Here is an 18,854-nt window from a genome sequence, read left to right as displayed (position 1 = left end):
AAAACCTAAAACTCAAACTCCTGATTTTCTGGTAGTATAACATCTCTTTTTGAAATAAAGCTTAAAATCTTTGAAAAAATAATTAATAGTATGAATAGCAGGCAAATGAGGCAGAAACCGGGAAAGTGATATGAAAATGACTGAAGTTTGGGAAACACTGGCCAAAGTGTGGCCCCATTGTAGGGGGAAAAAAAAAAAAGGAAGCAAGAAAAGTAGCGAAGAAAGGATCTCTGCAGGCAAAAAAAGAAGAAAAAGAAGAAGAAGAATCCCTAATGGAACCACTTAGTAACTGGTCTCTTTCAGCTACCTCCAGGCTACCTTCATCCAAGGATGTGTTGCTGCAACTATCATGATGGGTTTCATGGGTAAAATCTCCTTACAATAAGGTGTTCGTAGGAGGGCAGCAATTTAATACTTAAATCTCAGGTTTAAATTTTCCCAGTGATATAGTCTTCCTTTGTCCTGAGTTAACTGAAGACTAAGTTCTCCTCTCCACCCTAACCCACCCCCAAATAAGCAGATCCCTCCCCATCACTCCATGGTACACTCTGATTATCAGCACAATTCCACATACAATCCTGGATGACCTCAGAATTTTCAGCACAGCAGCAGATAGGTAGCTTCCGGTACCAGACTAAGATAAATCTGATGACATCCTTCTCTGTATAAAGAAACTAGTTTTTTGACCAGGACATTAAATGCTCTATTTCTGTTTTTAATAACTTTTGCAATAATGCCATATTTTCTAAATCAGCAGATAATAAAGGTAAGACTAACATTAGGTTCAAAGTTCAAGAGTCTTCTCACACACTGTGTCACTTTGGGCTTTTAATGTCCTTTGGTTGAAGCAAAGTGGATATTTTTAGACAAGGAAACTGAGGTCCAGATGGGTTAACTAACCAGATGGGGTAACTAAGACCCCATGACTAGCTGATGGCCGAGTGAAAACTCATGGCTGCTCACTCGTTCTCCAGGGATTTTTCCACTGCACCCAGCTGTCTAATTGAATTGCCCTGCCTTTGGGAACTGTATGGAGATAGTGCTGGATGATATAATTATGCGTAAAATATTTCCCCAGATTTCCATTACCACTCTTTATGGTGCCTGATCCTTTCTTCAAGGTCAAAAGAGAACAAGGAAATATCTGCAAAAACAGGCTGCTAATTCCCCCTCTATGGTCCTCAAAGAGGCATCACAATAATGCCTCATATCTGTACGCTTTACAAAGCACTTCCACTCATATTATTTCATCACAACAACCCTGTTAGGTGGGAATTATTATTGCTATTTTACAAATGAAGCAATTGAACCTAGGAAGCAGCTAGTGATTAGCCAAGCCAGGAGAACACAGGTCTGAATCCTCTGACTGCAATTCCAACCCTCTTTCCACTGCACCAGCAGCCCAAGGCACCATGCAGAGCTAAGCTCCCTATCCTACAGCTCTAATCACAGCCCATGCCCCCAAACAAAATGCACTGGCAAAGGAGGCGCTTGCTGAAGGGTAGGGGAGCCATCAGGTGTGCCCTGGCAAAAAGGCAACAGTTTTCCTGGCCTTTTATAACCTCTCCCTTAACGGGGCTCTTTCTTGAGGTTACAAACCACCCACCTGGGCTTAGGAAAAGGTTACTACATTTCTACAAGATAAAAAGAGAGCTAGCCCTAGATCATATATAAGGAGAATGACTCATCTTTACAAAAGACACATTAAGTTCTTGAAACAATGAGGCTTCGGGGAATACCGAGTACCTATACTAATATATCTCATTTTATGCAATAAATGTGCTCTAGGACATGTGCACGATTCAAATATGAACAAATCAAATCAGGCTGCAGGCTCTTGATGTTTAAAGATAACCTCTTTGACCGCTTTTGTGTTTGCATTTCCAGGTGTGAGGCTCACACTTTTTAATTACTGACTTCCTCACCTGGCAACAGTCTGCAGAATTACTAATAGGCTGACGCTGAATTAATAAAACACGGTTTCCACGAATCTGCTTATTTCATTGTTTGACAGACCAACTCGTCTTGTAAAGCCTCATGAAGCTTGGTTTCTTTGAACGTTCAACACATTATCCAGAAATGGATTCAGTAATATTTCGTAACAGATGACACGTTTGTAACCCGGCACACAGACGCTTTTAAAGTTAGATAATGATATTTTACGTTCACCTGAAAGAGTTTCAGTGCTTTGACCAATCCACCAACTTCATTTTTCAAGGAGAAGACAACTGCCATCTTGCCGCTCTCGGTAGCAGTGTCACTTTTGCTGCTTCCCTTGTTGCCTTTTTTATCATCATTTTTGCCAGCGTTAGTTTTATTTAGCTTCAAGAAGGTAGAAACACACACATAAAAGTATTAGTTAGGATTCCAGAGTTCTCTATAATATCCATTCATATGCTGGAAGCCCCAGCAATCTCACAAGCTCGAGGAGAAGTTGCCAAGTCACTCATAACTTTCAGTCGGAAGTACAAGTCTACTTTACTCAGGGACACTATTTTCCAATGCTCAAAGATATCACCAGTGGTTGAAATGAAAGGGGAATCATACTTACTTCACTTTAATAGCAACAAAAATCTGATCCTCATAAAGTATAAAGTATCATGTATGAATAATTCCTGTCTTTCTTTCTAGGTTTATTTTACAGCATGAAATTTGATCTGTTAGCCTAGCTGAATCAAATAGAAGCTATATTAATTACTAAACGTAACAAAATTAAGACTAAACATATATTTTTCACAATAATTTTTGTTTTGATTAAATCTTAAAAACAAAATATTCGTTTTGTTCTGAAATATGTCAGGACAGGCACTAAAATTGGTCACCTTACATTCTGTAATTAGATCCACATCGTCAATGTGAATCTATCTGCAGAAGTTCGCCACAAAGAGTGTATTCAATTAAGGCCGTCTGTGTCAGCAGATGATCTCTGAAAAGTGGTTATTAAAATTCAGCCACAAGAAAAAAGAAAAGAAAAGAAAGAAAGAAAAACTAGCTCATCCTCAGGAGCCAAGAGGAGAATCTGAGAAACTGGAAAAGATTACCACTTCATTGGCCAGTCAAATACTATAATACATGACTAAGTAATGACTGTTAGTCCTATTGGCTAAAGACAAAAATGGCAGATTCCAGAAACTCAGATCACATTGCCAGAAATACACAATTAAAAAGCTGGAAAATTTTACTTAACAGACAAATCAAATTAGAGTGTACTTTTTCGTGTTCTTCATATGCAAATGAAGAACTGGGCAAACAGAACTTTCTCCCTGGCAGAGAGTAATATAATGCAGTCATTCCAATCTATTACTTCCTCATGAAACTGAAAAATGTACATTTGATATGGAACCCAGTGAATAGTGCTTTGCTATTTTCTTCCTCTGATTTCTCTACTGGCTTTATTTTCACGCAGTTACTATTGCCTCACTCACTAGATTTATATGTCATAGAAATAAATATTTTATAATTTATGACTTGAGGGAGAGAAGAAATTTATATAGGCATTCGCATTTGACAGTATGTTTAGTCATTAAAAGCTCAAATGTTGTAGTACTCTCAACATCTGCCACAGATCTTATATATTTAAGTAGCATTTTTTATACGAAAGGATTATTATACATTAACCATAACTCTGAGTTTTCCTTGTTTTCCTTCTAGCAGTTCATTATGGCTTCAGAATTCCTCATTGTAATATCGCATTCAAATATACATGATACTTAAATGTTAGAAAACCTATGTATGTTTTTAGACTCATTTTTGCAAATTGATTTAAACAGCTCTCCAAAACTTGCCCTGATTACTTTTCAACATTTTTAGGTGTAATAATATACCAGTACAATACAACCCTCTGGCACATATTTGGAGCTACAATACTAAAACAGATTCTTCTATGATACAGACTAAATTGCAATTGGTTGATAAACTCTGGTAGACAGTAATGAAATATCATTTAATATTTTTAGTAAGTAGAAATCTGAATACATTTTTCTTTCACTATCTTTTTTATTAAATCCTATGACTATTACCCTATATCAGGATCTAAAATCCTGCAAAATATTACTTTTTTATTCTGTTATTATTTAAACACAGAAACTGCCTTAAACATTGAAATAAGTGGTGTATTGCTTTCATTACTCCATCAGTTAAACCGAAAAATAATGGAGTAATAAGGAACACAGGAAAACTTTTGAGAGGAATCTGATCTTTCTCTTATTCCAATAACCGGCACCTACAGACAAAAACAGAAAATATTACTTTGTGTTTAAAGACCAGGTTTTGTAGATGGAAGGGGGTACAGAAGACACAATAATCTTGCAGGAACCATAGAAATCTATTTAATTTCTTCGCCCTGTTCCAACTCATAATAAATGGCCTTTCAAAATTCTGCACCCTTTTTTTTTGGTTTTGATATAAGACACTGGTTTATACAACCTCTCATTCATAATGTTCGGGAACTTCTTTACTTTCAACTTATAAACTTTGAGGAAAGGAAGTTTAGCACGTAGCCATCAGGACACCCGCTTTACTTTATGGAGAGAGAAGGAAGAGTGGAGGCAGGTTAGACAGATGATAGAGGAAAGAATTGAGGTGTTTACAGCAGGTGTCCAAATGGCAAGGATAACTATCGCTACCCTAGAAAACACTCCTCTAGAGAGTGCCAGCTACTCAGTACTCACTGTTGAGCTGCCAAGCAGCAGATGCTCTTCGGGCACTGCTGAATCCAGAGAAAGCCCTCTTCTTGCCCAGTATTTACTAGAAAACATCATCATTGCCGGCTGCATGGATTCCGATGTAATTTTCTCTCTCTGCAGCAGGGGGGACTAGAGGGGCAGTGGCAGCGCTGGTGGAGATTGAGAGAAGAGGCGTGCGAGCAGTGGACCTCTCAGGGCGTTGCCCAGAACCCTGTTGCTGAAGAAAAAGCAATGTGAATCTTCCCCTTCCCAGGCTCCTTTATATGAGTGACTGGGGACTGATGGAAGGCTGATTAGAAAGAAACTCATTTCTGGCTGCCGATGGCCACAGTCAGATTACAGACCTGAAGCCTGGGGTTATCTGTGTTTGTGGTGCTATTTGTTTCATAGGTCGAGTAGCGGTTTGGGCGTGGGTGGTGGAGAACAGTATCTAACGGTGTTATTTGTAAAAGAAAACATCTATCCCCTGACATTAGCTCTCATCTCTCAAACCTGCTACTGGCAAGTTAACCTCAGCCTTTAGGTAACTATGAATTCAAAGTTTTCCAAGGAAAATAATTCAAGAAAGATCAGCACTGCAGAATCCCTAAGCCATTTTACTTTATGTTAATAAGCTTTTTCTGATCTGATGTGTTATGACTGTGTGTGTGATGGCGTTCATAAAATGCACTGCTTTCCAATCATGTGATGCCACTATGCAATGATGTTCAGGCAACTGTATTGTAAAGGAAATGTGAGGCTGTGATTTAGCCACATATAGATATAGTTGAGACACTAACCCTAGAATCTTCCTAAGTGGGAAGGAAAAGGAAATGAAATGCCCATATAGTCATTCCTTTGATGACTTGAAACTAGAACAAGTCCAACAATTTGAAATGCACAGATCAGTTGATGTACTTACTATTCAAACTTTAGTAAGTCATAAAATAACCATGGAAAATATTACCAGCCTCCTGAAGGATGGAAGACTCTTGACCAAATGGACTTGTTTGACTGTAAAACTAAACAAAACCTAGGACTGGCACTACTTGTCTACATAGAAAACAGGATGAAAACTTTTCAAAACAGGAATGGATGAGCAAAAATTAACTGGATTTTAATTGTTTCTGGAGTCTGGAGGGGACATAATTATTACTTGATCTAATCTTTGAAATATTAAACATTTGGCTTGAATTTCCTCTAAAAATCAGCTCTGATAACCTAATAGGAAAGTGAAGTTTAAATACGTCGATTGGGACTTCCCTGGTGGTCCAGTGGTAAAGAATCCACCTTACAATGAAGGGGATGCGGGTTCGATCCCTGGTCAGGGAACTAAAATCCCACATGCCACAGGGCAACTAAGCCCACGTGCCACAACTACTGAGCCCATGCGCTCTGGAACCCGCACACCACAACTAGAGAAGAGGCACGCCACAACTAGAGAGAAGCCCGCGCACCACAACAAAGAGCTCACGCTGCAACGAAACATCCCGCATGCCTCAGTGAAGATCCCGCATGCCTCAACTAAGAAAACCTGACGCAGCCAAAAATAAATAAATATTAAATCAATAAATACATTGAAGTAATAATAATAATAGTTAATATTACTGAGTGCTTAGTATTTGCCAATTCTTATTCTAAACACTTTTTTAGATAAAAATGTGATTCATCATCACAACAACACTTACAATGCAGTAACTATTATTTCCATTTTATATACGGAGAAACTGGGGCACAAAGAATTTAGGTAACTTGCCAAAGGTTTACACAATTAAAAAGTGGCTGAGGCAGGATTTAAGTTCAGGCAGTCTGGCTCCAAAATCCATGCTCTCAACTATTACATTACACAGCCCCTTGAGTGTTCCAAACAAGGTAACTCAAGAAAGTAGGTAACTTTCAAGAAAGTACTTTCAAGAAAGTAGGTAACAAGGTCACTCAAGGTAGGCTCAAGAAACCATACATGGATTACTTCAGCTAGAACAGGACTTGGGAAGCTGTGTAATTTTGGGAAGCTGTAAAGATTTGCTAAGCACTCACTCTGTTAGCCACTGAAACTGAGTCCTGGGGATGCAAAGATAAATGAGATACAGTACCTACCCTCAAGCAAATCACAGACTAGCTGAAAGAAATATACGTGCAAATAAATAAGTGAAATAAAATACATTGAATTCTCTACAGAAGACGTTAGAAGCACAGAGGACACAGTGCTCAATGTTATTGATATTTCTAATAAGATGAGTTTCCAGAAAGTGATATTTGTTATGTTCTGGCTTTTAAAAGGAAAAATTTTATAAATAAATTTCATAATTTATCCAAAAAAAGAAGTAATATTCAGTGAGTCACCAACTCCTTGTTGATTCTTATTTTGACATTCCTTTTTCTAGTCATAACTGCCACCACTCTAGTTGAAGCCTTTATCAATTTTCTTCCCTCTAACAGACTTTCCTGCCTAGACTACATCCTACTAAAGCATCATTTTCATTAGGCTATAGTCCCGATACAAAAATAATAAATGCTTCCTTTTTAAATATAAATTTTTTATCCTGGCATTCAAATTTCCAAATAATCAGTCCTTCAATCTGTCTTTCAAGTGTAATATTTGTCTTCCAAAAACTTATCTTCCCTTGGTGTTCCTTTTTCTACCTCTCTGAAATTTTTTTTTCTTTTTTTTGTTTTTTGTTTTTCTTTTAAATTGCTTCTTAAATTTGGTGTTTCACAGGGTTTTATTCTTGACTCTCTTCTCAAACAATATATTGTGAGTGAAGCTATATCACATAGATTCAGTTATTTGACAATACCTAAATCTCTATAACCAGCTTAGGTCTCATATCAAGTTTTAAACCCATATATTCAAATGCTTATTGGACAGCTTCACTTGGCCATTCACATGCAATATGTATAAGATCTAACTTCGAAGAGTTTTTTTCCTTAAATTGCTATTATTTATGTGTGGTCTGGTTCATTGAATGACACAATTTACCCAGTCCCCCAAGTCAGAAACTTGGGAGTTATTCTGGCACCTTTTTATCTGCTCCCCCATCCAAGTAGACATGTTGTCCTATGGATTTTACATCTTAACATCTCTTTTTCTTCTCACTGCATGTTTAATGCTATTGCCTTAATCCAGGTCAAAATCTCCTGGCTATATTTCAACTCCTAAGTGGTTTATGCCTTCAGTCTTAAAGTCCTCCTCTGAGCTGCTACTTTTCTAAAATACCAGTATGGTTATGCTATTGCTTTGCACAAAGCCCTTCCAATTGATCTCTTTCCCCTACAGGATAAGGTGATAAAGTGAAAAGCCCACTGAATGCCATTCAAGGTTTATCAGGATTGGGATCCCACTTTCCTCTTCAGTCTTATCTTTCACTGGCACCCTTGCCCCAAACCCACACTCCATCATTGTTGAGCAACAACAGTTCTCTATATATTGTCTTATATTAATTCTCTCTACCTGGAATCACCTCCTTACTATCACCCATTCCATTCCAGTTAACAAATACAAACTTATTTTTAAATATTCAGCTCGGGCAACATCTCCTAGAAGCCTCTTTCAACTCCCGTAAGCTATTGAGTTGGCCAAAAGTTTCATTCGGTTTTTTTCTATAAGGTGGCTGTAGTAGCACTTAGTTGTCTTTAACTTCATTCAAAACAATTTTGTTAGATTGTATGTGACAGCTGTCATATCAGCATGTATTTTAAAAAAGACATCAAAATTGGTGAATTTTTGTGTAGCCATTTTAATATTAAAGATGGAAGAAAAAAAGCAACATATTCGGCATATTATGCTTTATTATTTCAAGAAAGGTAAAAACACAACCAAAATGCAAAAAAAGATTTGTGCATTGTATGGAGAAGGTGCTGTGACTGACTGAATGTGTCAAAAGTGCTTTGCGAAGTTTTGTGCTGGAGATTTCTCACTGGACGATGCTCCACGGTCAGGTAGACCAGCTGAAGTTGATAGTGATCAAACAGAGACATTAACTGAGAACAATCAACATTATACCATGCAGGAGATAGCCTGCAAAATACTCAAAATATCCAAATCAAGCACTGAAAATCATTTGCACCAGTTTGGGTATTTTAATCGCCTTAATGTTTGGGTTCCACATAAGCAAAAAGAACCCTCCTTGACGGTATTTCCGCATGTGATTCTCTACTTAAATGTAATGAGGGCTTCCCTGGTGGCGCAGTGGTTAAGAATCCACCTGCCAATGCAGGGGATACGGGTTCAAGCCCTGGTCCGGGAGGAGCCCACATGCCGCGGAGCAACTAAGCCCGTGCGCCACAGCTACTGAGCTTGCGCTCTAGAGCCCACGAGCCACAACTACCGAGCCTGCATGCCACAATTACTGAAGCCCGCGTGCCTAGAGCCCGTGCTCCGCAACAAGAGAAGCCACTGCAATGAGAAGCCCGCGCACCACAGCAAAGAGTAGCCCCCGCTCACTGCAACTAGAGAAAGCCTGTGCACAGCAACAAAGACCCAATGCAGCCAAAAATAAATAAAATAAATAAATTTTAAAAAGCAAAACGAATAAATGTAATGAAAACATTCTGTTTTTAAAACAAATTGTGACGGGCGATGAAAAGTGGGTACTGTACAATAATATGGAATGGAAGAGATCGTGGGGCAAGTGAAATGAACCACCACCAAACACACCAAAGGCCGGTCTTCATCCAAAGAAGGTGATGTTGTGTATATGGTGGGATTGGAAGGGAGTCCTGTATTATGAGCTCCTTCCGGAGAACCAAACAATTAATTTCAACGAGTACTGCTCCCAGTTAGACCAACTGAAAGCAGTACTCGACGAAAAGCATCCAGAATTAGTCAACAGAAAACACATAATCTTCTGTCAGGATAACGCAAGACTGCATGTTTCCTTGATGACCAGGCAAAAACTGTTACAGCTTGGCTGGGAAGTTCTGATTCATCTGCCGTATTCACCAGACATTGCACCTTCAGATTTCATTTCGGTCTTTACAAAATTACCTTAATGGAGAAATGTTCAATTCCCTGGAAGACTAAATGGCACCTGGAACAGTTCTTTGCTCAAAAAGATAAAAAGTTTTGGGGAAACGGAATTATGAAGTTGCCTGAAAAAAATGGCCGAAGGTAGTGGAACAAAAGGGTCTCCCCAGGGCATTGAGGCACATATTGGACAAACCACAGATTTGGTGTCTGTGCTATGGGAAAACTTGCAGTGTTCCACAAGTCCTTTATGATCAAAATTCTTCTCGGGGCAGTAAGGACAAGGAGAAGTATAACGGTTTGGGACATTCCTTGGCTGAAGGGATGCATCCTTGGTGGCGGTCTTCACACCTTCCATGATGTAATTCTGGTATTTGGAACATGTAGCCACGTGCGCCCAGATCTTGGATGGGAAGAAGTTTTTAGGGCAGTCATGGCAAGAAGTCTCTGTGCTTGTGCTGTCAATCTGTCGCTGGAGCTCCAGGGCTCCGAAGCCAGGTGCTAGAGTGCTGCGACACACTCCACACTTCTTTGGTTTCAGACATTCCTGCAGGCATGCAGAGCAAAGGACGTGTCCATGGGGCACCTGAACTGGCTTCTAGCCACACGGGACACTGGAAGCAGCCCAGGGGCTCGGCCTCCGCCAGGGGCCCCAGCCTGGCCAGCAACACACTACCCTCTCGGTCCTGTGGCTGCGCCACCATTTTGCCGCCCGGGAGCGCAGGGCAAAGGCAGAGGAGGTGGTGGGGGGGAAGCGGGAGGCGGAGGGGGAGGAGGAGGAGGAGCCTGAGGGGGCGGGGCGAGGACCTATTACTTCGGAAATAGGTGAATTCCAATATAAGAAAAAGACTAAATTATCAAGCTTTCATGTTGTAAATAGTAGTATTTCCACTATTTCTGAAGAAGGAATGTTTTGGGAAAAAAACAGGAGTTTTAGGGACAGTGAATTTGAGTTGACTGCAGTACTATCAAGTGACTTTAAATAGCATGCAATTATAAATGTGAGACTGGAATTTGGGAAATAGATTAGAGCTGGGAACAGAAATTTGAGAGTAATTCAGTGATGGTAGCTGATGTTGGACATGAACTCTCCAAATAAAAGAATACATAGAGAGAAAAAGCCTCTCTAGAGAGATTGGAACCCTTTTGCACTATTGAGGGACACATAAAATGGTATAGCCACTGTGGAAAACAGTAAAGTGCCTCCTCAAAAAAGTAAAAGCATGGGGCTTCCCTGGTGGCACAGTGGTTAAGAATCCACCTGCCAATGCAGGGGACACGGGTTCAAGCCGTGGTCCGGGAAGATCCCACATGTCGCAGAGCAACTATGCCCGTGTGCTACAACTACTGAGCCTCCACTCTAGAGCCCTGCCAGCCACAACTACTGAAGCCTGTGTGCCTAGAGCCTGTGCTCTGCAACGAGAAGCCACCGCAATGAGAAGCCCTCGCACAGCAATGAAGAGTAGCCCCCGTTCACCACAACTAGAGAAAGCCTGCACACAGCAACGAAGACCCAATGCAGCCAATAAATAAATAAAATAAATCTATTAAAAAAAAAAAAGTAAAAGCAGAATTACCGTACAATTTAGCAATCCCACTTCTGAAAGAATTGAAAGCAGGGACTCAAAGAGATATTTCTGCACCCATGTTAATAGCATTGCTATTCACAAGAGCTAAAAGGCTGAAGCAGCACAAGTGTCTATCAGTGAATGAAGGGATAAACAAAACATGGTATATACATACAATGGAATGTTATTCAGCCATAAAAAGGAAGGACATTCTGACAAATGTTGTAACATGGATGAACCTTGAGGACATTATGCTAAGTGAAATAAGTCAGTCACAAAAAGACAAATACTGTATGATTCCTTTTATACGAAGTATCTAGAGTAGTTGAACTCACAAGCAAAATGGAGCTTGCCAGGGGCTGGGGGGAGTGGAAAATGGGGTACAGAGTTTGTTTTACAAGATAAAAAGTTCTGGAGGTTGGTTGCACAACAGCGTGAATGTATTTAACACCACTGAACCATGCACTTAAAATTGGTTAAGAAGGTAAATTTTATGTTATGTGCATTTTACCACAATCTAAAGTTTTTAAAATAATAAATATATAGAGAACCCAGGAACTAAACCACGAAAGATGCTCACAATTAAAGGCAGAATGAAAAAGAGAAGTCGTCAAAGTAAAAAGATGATTAAAGGAGGTGAAACATAGAAAGGAGATAAGATAAAACTTGTGGTCAACGGTTTCAACTAGAACAGAGAAGAGGAAAAGAATGAGAGCTACAGAAAGACCACTAGATTTGGTGATGAAACTGTCACTGGTGACCTTAAAGAGTGCAGTTTTAACAAGAGAGAGGAAGTAAGACCCAGATTACAGGAGTTAAAGGGTGTGGGTGCTGAAGTGTAGGCAATAGGTCTAGATCATTTGTATGAGATTTTAAAGGACTCTTTCTAATTGAGTGTAGATTTCACTACTTTTGCTCCCTCCAGAAATCCTACTAAAGCAACAGTAAAAGATTTCCTTTCCTTTTTAAGGCACAGAAGAGTAGCATAAATTGGAGAAACAACAGCAACAAAAAAATTGAAAGCTTAAAAGGAGATGAACAAATGATCAAAGACTTTGCAGACATGAGAAAGCTGAACCCTAAGCTATCAGTGAAGAAGACTGAGAAGCAACTCAGTTAACACTGTCGAATCCCCTAAAGGCTCAAATACCTCTAGAAGTAGAGGTAAATGGAGACGGAAAAAGAATGGCTCAAAGACTGTTTAAGAAGCTGTGAAACAATTTCAAGACTTAACAACAGTTAGACTAATCAGAACAGTGTGGTACTACAAGACGATAGAAATACAGGTAAATGGAATAGAATTTAGAGTTCGGAAATAAACTCTTACATTTATGGTCAATTGATTTTCAACAAAAGTGCTAAGGCAGTTCAATAGCGAAAGAATAACTTTGGATATCCCCCTGAAAAACAATGAAGTCAGACTCCTACTGAAGCGGAGCAGGACCCTATGGTCCTTGCCCCCCATGTCTTCAGGCTGCCTTTTATCTGTGGAAAAACTTTAGCCAAAGTATAAGTTTAATCAGAGAAGTGAGAAAATGCAGAAACAAAGGAAAACAGTCAAAGGAGACCAAATAATAATAGTTCAGTCATTAAGCACAGTCAAGGATCTTTAGTTCCTCCTCAAGGGCTGTAGATAATATTCTGAGCCATATCCTGAGGGCTGTCTTAAAGATACTGAAACCCCCAGCAGGTGGAAGAAGTCAACTACATGATGACCAGGCTACAGTCATGACATGAGCTGCCACAATTCCGAGAACTGGCCTCAAAGAAATGGAAACAAACCGATTCTAGAACTGAAGATTAACTGTACTTAAATCAAGATGACGCTGGTCAGACCACCAATGACCAATTTCAAGATGACTGTCAGAGCCGACTGTGCTGTTTCTGCACGTAGCCCCTCCCTCTGTCTATAACAGCTCTTGCCCACTGACTGTCAGTGGAGGGGGGGGGGGGAGTCGGCCTTTGGACAGACGTCCGTCCCACACCCCACCCCCACCCCCCAGTTGCCAGCATCCAAAATAAAGCAGTTTCCTTTCCACTGACCTTGCCTCTTTTATTTTTAAATTTTTTTACTGTCTTTTTTTTTTTTTAACATCTTTATTGGAGTATAATTGCTTCACAATGGTGTGTTAATTTCTGCTGTATAACAAAGTGAATCAGCTATACATATACATACATCCCCATATCCCCTCCCTCTTGCGTCCCCCTCCCACCCTCCCTATCCCACCCCTCTAGGCAGACACAAAGCACTGAGCTGATCTCCCTGTGCTATGCGGCTGCTTCCCACTAGCTATCTGTTTTACATTTGGTAGTGTGTGTATGTCCATGCCACTCTCTCACTTCGTCCCAGCTTACCCTTCCCCCTCCCCGTGTCCTCAAGTCCATTCTCTACGTCTGCATCTTTATTCCTGTCCTGCCCCTAGGTTCTTCAGAACCTTTTGTTTTTTGTTTTTAGAGTCCATATATATGTGTTTGCATACAGTATTTGTTTTTCTCTTTCTGACTTACTTCACTCTCTATGACAGACTCTAGGTCCATCCACCTCACTACAAATAACTCAATTTCGTTTCTTTTTATGGCTGAGTAATATTCCATTGCGTATATGTGTCACATCTTCTTTATCCATTCATCTGTCGATGGACACTTAGGTTGCTTCCATGTCCTGGCTATTGTAAATAGTGCTGCAATGAACATTGGGGTACATGACTCTTTTTGAATTATGGTTTTCTCAGGGTATATGCCCAGTAGTGGGATTGCTGGGTCATATGGTACTTCTATTTTTAGTTTTTTAAGGAACCTCCATACTGTTCTCCATAGTGGCTGTATCAATTTACATTCCCACCAACAGTGCAAGAGGGTTCCCTTTTCTCCACACCCTCTCCAGCATTTATTGTTTGTAGATTTTTTGATGACAGCCATTCTGACTGGTGTGAGGTGATACCTCACTGTAGCTTTGATTTGCATTTCTCTAATGATTAGAGATGTTGAGCACCCTTTCATTTGTCTGTTGGCAATCTGTGTATCTTCTTTGGAGAAACGTCTCTTTAGGTCTTCTGCCCATTTTTGGATTGGGTTGTTTGTTTTTTTGATATTCAGCTGCATGAGCTGCTTGCGTATTTTGGAGATTAATCCTTTGTCAGCTGCTTCATTTGCAAATATTTTCTCCCATTCTGAGGGTTGTCTTTTCGTCTTGTTTATGGTTTCCTTTGCTGTGCAAAAGCTTTTAAGTCTCATTAGGTCCCATTTGTTTATTTTTGTTTTTATTTCCATTTTTCTAGGAGGTGGGTCAAAAAGGATCTTGCTGTGATTTATGTCATAGAGTGTTCTTCCTATGTTTTCCTCTAAGAGTTTTATAGTGTCTGGCCTTACATTTAGGTCTTTAATCCATTTTGAGTTTACTTTTGTGTATGGTGTTAGGGAGTGTTCTAATTTCCTTCTTATACACGTAGCTGTCCAGTTTTCCCAGGACCACTTATTGAAGATCACCTCTTTATTGGCTTTTGAGCAGCGAGCAGTCAGCAAGCAGCTGGGCCCCACTTTCGGTTAAGCTACCTTACTTCATACACAAAAATTAACTCAAAATGGATCACTGACCTCAATTTAAGAGTTAAAACTGTAACACTCGTAAGAAAACATAGGAGTATCTTCATGACCTTGGATTAGGCAACTTTTTCTTAGATATGATAAAAGCATAAGCAACCAAATGTAAAGATAAGTCTGATTTCATCAAAATTAAAAACTTTGTGCCTCAAAGGACATCATAAAGAAAATTAAAAGACAACCCACAGTACTGGGGAAAATATTTATAAATCATGTATCTCAAAGGAGACAGTATCCAGAATATATAAGGAACTCTACCAACTCAACAATGAAAAAGCAAGTAAACCAATTTTTAAATGGACGAAGCATTTGAACAGACATTTCTCCAAAGACTAGATAGACAATAAGCACATGGAAAGATGTTCAACATCATTAGTCATTAGAAAAATACAAATCAAACACAAAAAGAGATACCACTTTATAAACCACTAGGATGGCTAAGATAAAACAGACAGACAAGTACTGGAAGGAAGTGGAAAAACTGCAAGCTTCATACATTGTTGGCAGGATTGAAAAATGATACAGCCACTTTGTTTGGTAGTCCTTCAAAATGTTAACTATCAGGTTACCACATGACCCAGCAATCTTACTCCTAGATGTATGTTACAACAGTGTGGTCACTTTGGAAAAATGTTTGGCATTTCCTCAAAAAGTTAACCCTAGAGTTACCATGACTCAGCAATTTTACTCTTAGGTATACACCTAAAATGAAAACATATGTTCACACAAAAACTTGTACGTGAATGTTCATAGCAACATTATTCATAATAACCAAAAAAACAAAATTCCTAATAATTCAAATATCAACTACTGAGAAGACAAAACAAAACATGGTATGTCCATAAATGGTAATATAAAGGAAGGAAGTACTGAAATGTGTTAGGACATAAATGAACCTTGAAAACATCATACTAAGTTAAAGAAGCCAGTCACAAAAGACCACATATTGTATGATTCCATTTATATAAAATGTCTAGAAGAGGCAAAAAGAAACAAGAAAAGGGATGGGGGAGAGGAGAGACAGACAGACAGACAGAAAGTAGATTAGTGGTTGCCAGGGGCTGGAGGGAGTCGGAAGGTGGGAATGACTACTACCGCGTACAGAGTTTCTTCTGACGGTGATGAAAATATTCTAAAATTAGATATTGGAATAGGTGCACAACTCTGTGAATATATTAAAAACCAGTGAACTGCACACTTTAAAAGAGTGAATTTTATGGCACATAAATTATATCCTAATGAAACTGTTATTTTCTTTTAAAGGCAGTTAAAACCCCATATTCCCCTCTATTCTACATAGCCAAGCCACTTCCCCTCCTGCTCCCAGGTAGATGAATGGAGCTTATTCTCTGGGCACGGTAAAACAGAGGGCCTCCGGTTTGAAGGGCACTAGACGTGGTTGAGAATAGTATCACTCTGAGAGGTAATGGGAAAAGCTTGGAGACTCTGACCAGGAAAAAAGGAAAAACCTAAAAATACATTAAGAGCTCTGAACAAAATGGAACAATTAGATTACCCTATGATAAAGCCCCCGTAGTTGACAAGCCCCAATTTAAACATTTGGTAGACTGGATTAGTGACAATTATATATAAAATCAGCAAGAAAAAAAAAACCCAAAAAAACAAAAACAAAAAACCTTAATAAGAATTAACCCCCAAAGAAAAATGAAAGGGCCAAAGAAAGACATGTCTCAGCTAAGAACTGCATTGCCCTAGCCAATATTATATCAACTATATTGGAAGATGGAACAATAAAGAAGGGTATATTGTGGAAACTGAGGGGAGGGGGAAGAAAGTTAAGTCTCCATCTTTGAAGACAGGGAGTCAATGGATAATTCTTCAAACTGGAAATTAAAGTAGGAGCAATACAAGCATATCACAGCATTGAGAGATATGGAAATAAACACCAAAAGAATCAGCTGTAAGTTGAAAGTCTTGCCACTGGGAGGAGGAACTGGAGGGTAGGGAGAAGGAAAAAAAATTCTCGTAACAACAAATCTTGTGGAAACCATGTGCATGTGTGATGTTGATGACAAAACTAAAACTTTTAAAAATAAACTATACTGCAGAGAAATAGGGCATTGGTTTTGATAAACCTGAGTTTAAATCTTAGCTCTGCCACTTACCTAGCTGTGTTTGAGGACATGTTATGTCACATTTCTCAGCCTTCATTTCTGTAATACAGGGCGATAATACCTACATTTTTTTCTTTATAAATTTATTTATTTTATTTATTTATTTTGGCTGCATTGGGTCTTCATTGCTGCGTGCGGGCTTTCTCCAGTTGCAGCGAGCAGGGGCTACTCTTCATTGTGGTGCGTGGGCTTCCCATTGCGGTGGCTTCTCTTGTTGCAGAGCTCGGGCTCTAGGCACGCAGGCTTCAGTAGTTGTGGCTTGTGGGCTCTAGAGCACAGGCTCAGTAGTTGTGGCGCACGGGCTTAGTTGCTCCGCGGCATGTAGGATCTTCCCGGACCAGGGCTCGAACCCATGTCTCCTGCATTGGCAGGCAGATTCTCAACCACCGTGCCACCAGGGAAGTCTTAATACCTACATCTTATAGGGCTATTATGCCGATTAAATTGGATGTGTATAAAGTGCTTATCACAGTGTCTGGCAGATACTAAATGCTCAAAGTGTTAGTTATCTCCCTATCCTTCACTGATTCTGAAGCCAGAGTGATATAAATAGGGGAATGGTTTGGAATCTTTAGCAGAAATTAAGGAGATACATATACCTAGGTTTTGATGAAGTGACTGTCCTTAGAGTCCACGATAACCAGGCAGCCAACAGTCATAAGAAGAGCCTACAGAATTGGCTTGGACCAAGCAGTTACAGAGCCCAAGAGTCAGAAAGTGGGAAAGTATAAGGTGAGATATTGCCAGATAAGGAGACCTTCAAACACAAGATCTTACCGATGAAGAGGGCCATGTGATCATGAATGGCCATGCTGATAAACAGCTGACAGATGAGACAAGGTCCATGAAATTAGGGAAGTTTTATGTTAAGGGCATCAATGAGTCCTCAACGTAGGTATCTGTCCTACTGAAGACAGTTGTAAAAACAAGAGAGAAATAATATAAGCCAGTCCTTAAACCACCTGGAAAATGGAAGTAGATCCTAGGAGGCTGAAGACTTCTAGGAAAAAAATATGGACAAGGTGATATAAATAAACAAAGGAGTATCCACGGTGCACAACTGGGTCAGACCCATCTTTCCACTCCTATCAACTTCCCCCACTACACACACATACTTCCATTTGTAGGCAAAAGATGAGAGACCCCGAGGACTTCTTACTCTTCCCTCCCTCCCTCACCATTCACCCTCGCCACCCTGGCCAAATAAAAATCCAACTGGGAATAAAATGTCATCAAAGGAAAGCTAAGCTTCAGAGACGTAAAGAAATGTGTTTGAGGGGAAGGATAAAAGGAAATAAACTGAAAGTAAGAAAGAATTCTCCTGGTCATTCCCCAAGGTGAACGGAGAAGGCAGGTGAATTTATTAAAGGATAGATACGGGATGTGAGAGTATGGAGATATTTGGAAAAAAATCAATAGTGATTACTTTGAGATTGGGAATCAACAAAAAGTCTGATCTCTTTCCCTTAAGTAGCTTGTCTTTTTGGTTTTAAGCCATCATTCCAGCCTTGATTGTGTCACAAGCAAATTTGACATGTATGCCTTCTGTCCTTAAAGTACACTGAATAGGAGAAGAGAAAAGGTTGAACTTTACAGCACAAAACCAACCTAACAATCAGTTTGGTTGGATTTTTTTTCCCATTGACATTTGACTCCTAGAGCTTACAGGGTACATTTTAGGTTCTTTGGCAGGAATTGTTCACTATTACTACCATCCACTCCTAATTCCTCCAACCTAACCACATGAATACCATACCAAAATAAATTTATGCCATAGCTAAAGTATTTTCTTGATTTGGTAGTATACTATCAATAAAAGGAAATGAAATGAGCCTGCCATGACTAACTTTTAAGAAACTCAAGCAGGCTTCTACGTAACAGCATTTTCTTTTCAACATATTCACAAACCAATGTCACATAC

The 18,854-nt window shown here is 39.5% G+C and overlaps 1 protein-coding gene and 1 pseudogene across 1 annotated transcript in view; both read right to left on the bottom strand.

The window, feature by feature from the left end:
- The window catches only part of TPH2 (tryptophan hydroxylase 2), an 86,485-nt gene extending 81,710 nt beyond the window's left edge, over window positions 1-4,775 (bottom strand). Inside the window, exons 1-2 of the mRNA XM_059936535.1 lie at window positions 4,671-4,775; window positions 2,170-2,322 (exon numbers count right to left, since the gene is read on the bottom strand). Of these exons, the coding sequence (XP_059792518.1) occupies window positions 2,170-2,322; window positions 4,671-4,775 (258 nt within the window). The remainder of the gene's footprint in view (window positions 1-2,169; window positions 2,323-4,670) is intronic.
- A 3,097-nt stretch (window positions 4,776-7,872) lies between these two features.
- On the bottom strand, window positions 7,873-10,334 carry LOC132373768 (E3 ubiquitin-protein ligase RNF114-like; annotated as a pseudogene).
- Between the last annotated feature and the right edge of the window lie 8,520 nt (window positions 10,335-18,854).

This window comes from Balaenoptera ricei, chromosome 10 (genome assembly GCF_028023285.1).
Source record: "Balaenoptera ricei isolate mBalRic1 chromosome 10, mBalRic1.hap2, whole genome shotgun sequence".
NCBI lineage: Eukaryota > Metazoa > Chordata > Mammalia > Artiodactyla > Balaenopteridae > Balaenoptera > Balaenoptera ricei.
This window is presented reverse-complemented; position numbering and strand designations above follow the sequence as displayed.